This window comes from Protomyctophum bolini (assembly GCF_963924005.1).
Source record: "Protomyctophum bolini genome assembly, chromosome: 8".
Lineage (NCBI taxonomy): Eukaryota > Metazoa > Chordata > Actinopteri > Myctophiformes > Myctophidae > Protomyctophum > Protomyctophum bolini.
The window spans coordinates 819,977-826,171 of record NC_137869.1 but is presented as its reverse complement, the minus strand read 5'-3'; the positions used below and the strand labels follow the sequence as shown (position 1 = coordinate 826,171).

Sequence of the window (6,195 nt, the reverse complement as noted above, 5' to 3'; positions counted from 1 at the left end):
TTAACGGGTAATTTTAGGACACTGTATTTTGCCCCGTAAACCTCACGTTTAGCAGCATATATACAGTTAATATACGGTAACATATACAGGTGTGATGATGGTATACAATTCAGGGGAGTTTTATCGTAAAGTTTGTTGTAAAGTTTAACGGGAGGTTCCTCTAATATTACACATCCGTATATATTCCATGCTTTTTTTTTGCGCAGTGTAACGAGAGGAATATACGGATCATAAGAACAGGAGATCTGAAGAGGAGGTCCAGTGAGCATACCGAGCAGAGAGCGTGTGTGTGTGTGTGTGTGTGCGTGTGTGTGTGTGTGTGTGTGAGCGCGCTAAACGGAGGCCCCACCGGGCGGGGGGGGTCAGAATGGATCCGGAGGTCACGGCCAGAGGTCAGCGGGTCATGGAGGTCCTCAGAGGTCAAAGGTCAGAGGAGCCTCTGTCCAGAAGATCCACCATGGTGAGAGTCTACATCGCCTCGGCCTTCTCAGGTCAGTCACGCACGCATGCACGCACGGCACACACACACGCACGGCACACGTACACACGCACGTACGCACGTACGGCACACGCACCCACGAACGCACGCACGCACACACGACACAAAAGCATGGCACACACACACGCACGCACCCACGAACGCACGCACGCACGCACACACGACACAAAAGCATGGCACACACACACGCACGCACCCATGCACGCAACGCCCCTGCCTTCTCAGCAGCAGTGTTGTTTTTGTCATTTAGTCTCTAGATTTAGCCTCTAGATTTCACTTAGTTTCCTTCACGTTGTAGTCATGTTATAAATACTTTCAGTATGAGTACATGTTATAAATGCTTTCAGTATGAGTACATGTTATAAATACTTTCAGTATGAGTACATGTTATAAATACTTTCACAGTACAGACCGTGAAAGCGCGGCCTCAGCGATCCTTCTGGCCTTTTTGGGTTTCAAGCGTGAGGTGTCCGAAAAGTCCCAGTTGTCCCACAGGGACAACTGGCTTGTGGCCGTATTTGTATGCTATGTCCTGTTTGTATTGTTTGATGTCTGATGACTGGGGGACTGCAGATGGAAATTAGCAAGTTTTGCTAAATCTGGTATATTTACACTGCATTTTTTTCATGTAATGTTCATCAATATCCACTGTCCCTACCTAAACAAATACAGTAAAAGTAAAGTAACCCCCCCCCCCACATGACACCTCTCTCACAACGTTTTATTCTGAAATGACACCTGTCACACTGCGTTTTATTCTGAAATGACACCTCTCTCACTGCGTTTTATTCTGAAATGACACCTCTCACACTGCGTTTTATTCTGAAATGACACCTCTCACTGCGTTTTATTCTGAAATGACACCTCTCACACTGCGTTTTATTCTGAAATGACACCTCTCTCACTGCATTTTATTCTGAAATGACACCTGTCACACTGCGTTTTATTCTGAAATGACACTGCTCGCACTGCGTTTTATTCTGAAATGACACCTCTCACTGCATTTATTCTGAAATGACACCTCTCACACTGCGTTTTATTCTGAAATGACACCTCTCACTGCATTTTATTCTGAAATGACACCTCTCACTGCATTTTATTCTGAAATGACACCTCTCACATCTTCCGTATGTGTTTTCCAGCTAATTTCAGATAATTTGTGTATATTATTTTATCAGATATTTGCAGACAATGTGTGTATATTTTATCATATATTTACAGATGTGTGTATGTTTGATCAGATATTTACAGATAATGTGTGTATATTTTATCAGATATTTACAGATAATGTGTGTACATTTTATCAGATATTTACAGATGATGTGTGTATATTTGATCAGATATTTACAGATAATGTGTGTACATTTTATCAGATATTTACAGATAATGTGTGTATATTGTATCATATATGTACAGATGTGTGTATGTTTTATCAGATATTTACAGATAATGTGTGTATATTGTATCATATATTTACAGATAATGTGTGTACATTTTATCAGATATTTACAGATAATGTGTGTATATTGTATCATATATTTACAGATGTGTGTATGTTTGATCAGATATGTACAGATAATGTGTGTATATTGTATCATATATTTACAGATGTGTGTATGTTTTATCAGATATGTGAAGATAATGTGTGTATATTGTATCATATATTTACAGATGTGTGTATGTTTTATCAGATATGTACGGAGAGAGGAGAGCCCTACTGGACAAAGCCTACCCAGAAGTCCTTGCGTTCTGCAGAAGTCTGGGCCTGATGTTTGAGGTGAAATTATTATGATTATTATTACTATTATTACTACAGCGCTGCCCGATGGGCACTGGCCTACTTGGAACGATGCAAGTTGGAAATGGATGCCCCACCAAGATATTATGTCCGTGTTGATCTCCCATATTGATCAGATATTGATGAGGTGATCAGATATTGATCAGATATGGATGAGGTGATCAGATATTGATCAGATATTGATGAGGTGATCAGATATTGATCTGATATTGATCTGATATTGATGAGGTGATCAGATATTGATCAGATATTGATGAGGTGATCAGATATTGATCAGATATTGATGAGGTGATCAGATATTGATCAGATATTGATGAGGTGATCAGATATTGATCAGATATTGATGAGGTGATCAGATATTGATCAGATATTGATGAGGTGATCAGGTGTTTGTGTTGTGCAGGTGGTGGACCTGAGGTGGGGCATCAGGAACACTACCTCAGCCGACCACCAGGTGGCGGAGGTGTGTCTGAAGGAGATCCAAGCCTGCAAGAGGATATCCTGTGGACCCACGTTTGTGGTGAGTCTGGGAATACTCTGATACAATAAATACTCTGATACAATAAATACTTTGATACAATAAATACTCTGATACGATACTCTGATACTACTAGTAGTATTAGTTAATTACTCTGATACAATACTCTGATACTACTAGTAGTATTAGTTAATTACTCTGATACAATACTCTGATACTACTAGTAGTATTAGTTAATTACTCTGATACAATAGTCTGATACTACTAGTAGTATTAGTTAATTACTCTGATACAATAAATACTCTCTATAATACTAATATAGAGATGGGATCAAACTGTCCCACCCAGAGATGGGATCAAACTGTCCCACCCAGAGATGGGATCAAACTGTCCCACCCAGAGATGGGATCAAACAGAGAGTCCTTTAAATGAAAAGGTTTGACAATCACTGGTTTCTGTGTGTGTGTGTGTGTGTGTGTGTGTGTGTGTGTGTGTGTGTGTGTGTGTGTGTGTGTGCGTGCGTATCTTCAGGTGTTGCTGGGCAACCGGTACGGCCACCGCGCGTTGCCCCGCCTCCTCCCCGAGGAGACCTTTGACCTGCTGACGTCGCCGTCCGACCCATCGGCCAATCACGGAGCAGCAGCGGAGGAGGAGGAGAAGGAGGAGGCGGACCTCGCCTCGCTCGGCCAATGGTTCCTCAGGGACGGCAACGCGGTCCCACCCACCTACGTGCTGCAGCCAATCACGGGCCGCTTCCCTCGCTACGCCGACCCGGCCGGGGGGCGGGGCCGGGAGAGTGACGTCATCTCCTGGCGCCTGACGGAGGGCCGGCTGCTGAAGGCGCTACGCGGAGCGGCCGGCCGCGCGGAGAGAGGCGGGCTGATGAGCAGCGCTGAGAGACACGCCTACCACACGTCTGGTGAGTTTAACACGCCTACCACACGTCTGGTGAGTTTAACACGCCTACCACACGTCTGGTGAGTTTAACACGCCTACCACACGTCTGGTGAGTTTAACACGCCTACCACACGTCTGGTGAGTTCTTTAACACGCCTACCACACGTCTGGTGAGTTTAACACGCCTACCACACATCTGGTGAGTTCTTTAACACGCCTACCACACGTCTGGTGAGTTTAACACGCCTACCACACGTCTGGTGAGTTCTTTAACACGCCTACCACACGTCTGGTGAGTTCTTTAACACGCCTACCACACGTCTGGTGAGTTTAACACGCCTACCACACGTCTGGTGAGTTTAACACGCCTACCACACGTCTGGTGAGTTTAACACGCCTACCACACGTCTGGTGAGTTTAACATGTGAAATGGAGGATGGAGGATGTAAGAACACACTTTTGTTGTATTAGAGCAGGGTAAATATGAAGTTTTGCGCCAAGGTCTTGTTTATATTCCTCTTTACATAGGCTGTATGTTATTGTCGCAATTTGGTCCGTCTGAGATCTGAGTGAGGGGGCCTTCCTGAGCGAGGGGGTTTCTTACTCGCTTCCCCTCTGTCAGAGGTGGAAGCGACGCCCCCCCCCCTCCAGAAAACTGCTACAGAAACTGTCAGACGAAGACCAAAAACACTAGCGGGGGTTCCTATGTTCGTATTTTTCCTATATTTCTTTTTTTGGCATTTCGCTTTTCGCTTGCCGTATGCTAACGCTCTGTGCAACTATTAGCTTGTCATTGACTCCCATGTTAGCGCGGCGGAAAGAATGACTCGTATCTCCTAATCCAGGGCGCTCTCCGTGGTGATGAATGGATCGATATGCTGGCGCTTCATTTCTGCTCCTCATCCGTCTCTCCCGCAAAATATGAACGCTTTTTGGATCATATATCGTATAAATTAAAACGATCGGGATGTTGGGTCAATTTGTCAAGTCAACTTTTTTAGGAAAGTGTTTCCGGTTCATGGCTTTCAGAGTAAAAGCAATCGGACAACTCCGGCACCCCAGAGCTCCTATTTTGAAGCACTTCCGGCACTAAATGTGTTTTAATCTTGAAAACAAGTCCTGTCCAGGCTCCGTTGAGCTTTCTAGGATAATACTACTTCGGGTAGACTGGAAATGTGGGTTTTCAAAATAACAACCTCAAATGGGAAAAATGCCTGGCGTGAATTAAATCCTAATCTTTCAGTAAATGCTAGCACTGTAAGTAATCTGTACTGTACTTAATCTGTACTTAAGTACTGACTTAAGTAAATGTCCACCTCTGGTGAAGTGTAACGGTAAGCCTACAGCGAGGGTGAAGTGTAACGGTGTAACTCGGTGTAACGGTGTAACTCTGGTGAAGTGTAAAGGTAGGCCTACAGCGAGGGGGATTTTAGAACGTTTAGAAAATACGTGTAGATGTAGTGATTTCCTGGTTCCATTCATTCATCATTGTTGTAATTGAAGCAAAACCCTGAAATGATCGTTTGAATGGCCCAGCCCTAGACTGTTACAGTGAATTTGGTGACCAACCTAATTGTGTGACTCCAGTGGTGAATTAGAGAGGATGTAACAAGGAACAATACCTCTAAACACAGGACTTCCTCCAATCACAACTTCATGACGGTGATTTACAGTAGTTAAACACTCGTCTCCACTACAGTTTGAACATTTAGCTTTTTGGTTCATTTGCTTTTGCTAGTCATGGCTGCCAGTTCCCACCTGATATCGTGTGGGAGTCCAGACTGCTCCTGACCGTACTGAATAACTGCTAGCTTACATAATTTCTTGAGGCTAGGACTGAAGTCTAAGACATACAGGTCACCAGGTGTGTTGTCTCCAAAGAGGAAGAGACGATCTCCCACCATGCAACAGCACCTCCCCGTAGAACCTGGGCGTTTCCCCTTGGACTCAACCTTCATCCAGGAGAACGTCTCTGGACTGAATTTCCACTGATCATATAAGTACTTTCCAGCCAGCACAGGTTTCCAGCCACCACATATGTACAGCTCTCGATTGTAGGTAAAGGCTGAATGACCGAAGTGTCCTTCTGGTAGAAGCTGTGGAGAAGGTGTGTCCAGCCAGTGGTTGGTCTCTGTGTCAAACACTCTGATAATGTTGTTGTAGTGAACAACCAGGCCTCCATATACATACATCTTTGTCCCGATGATGGTAGCAGAGTGAAATGCTGTAGCAGGAGGTGGAGTTCCTCTGGCGTTAATTAAAGTCCAAACCATTGTGGTGGTGTCCAACTTGTAGATGCTTCCAGGCTGGGTGTCTCCTCCAAGAATATACATTACCTTCCCCAAGACACAGGCTAGCTGGTACCTCCTCCCCTTTGGAACGGTCCCAGAAACACGGGGTTTGAACCATCTGTGGGCGTCAACATCAAATGCATAAAGCACATTGCAGTAAGGAGAACCTACCCCGAGGCAGAGGTAGACAATATTGTCAATTAGCACAGCTGTGTGGCCCTCACGCACGGAT

The 6,195-nt window shown here is 44.6% G+C and overlaps 1 protein-coding gene across 1 annotated transcript in view; it reads left to right on the top strand.

Annotated features, from left to right (window-relative positions):
* Positions 1 to 367: 367 nt before the first annotated feature.
* nwd1 (NACHT and WD repeat domain containing 1) overlaps positions 368 to 6,195 on the top strand; it is a gene marked incomplete at both ends in the record, with an annotated part of 41,770 nt that continues 35,942 nt past the window's right edge. Inside the window, 4 exons of the mRNA XM_080769627.1 lie at positions 368 to 491; positions 2,191 to 2,276; positions 2,701 to 2,817; positions 3,307 to 3,694. Of these exons, the coding sequence (XP_080625753.1) occupies positions 368 to 491; positions 2,191 to 2,276; positions 2,701 to 2,817; positions 3,307 to 3,694 (715 nt within the window). The remainder of the gene's footprint in view (positions 492 to 2,190; positions 2,277 to 2,700; positions 2,818 to 3,306; positions 3,695 to 6,195) is intronic.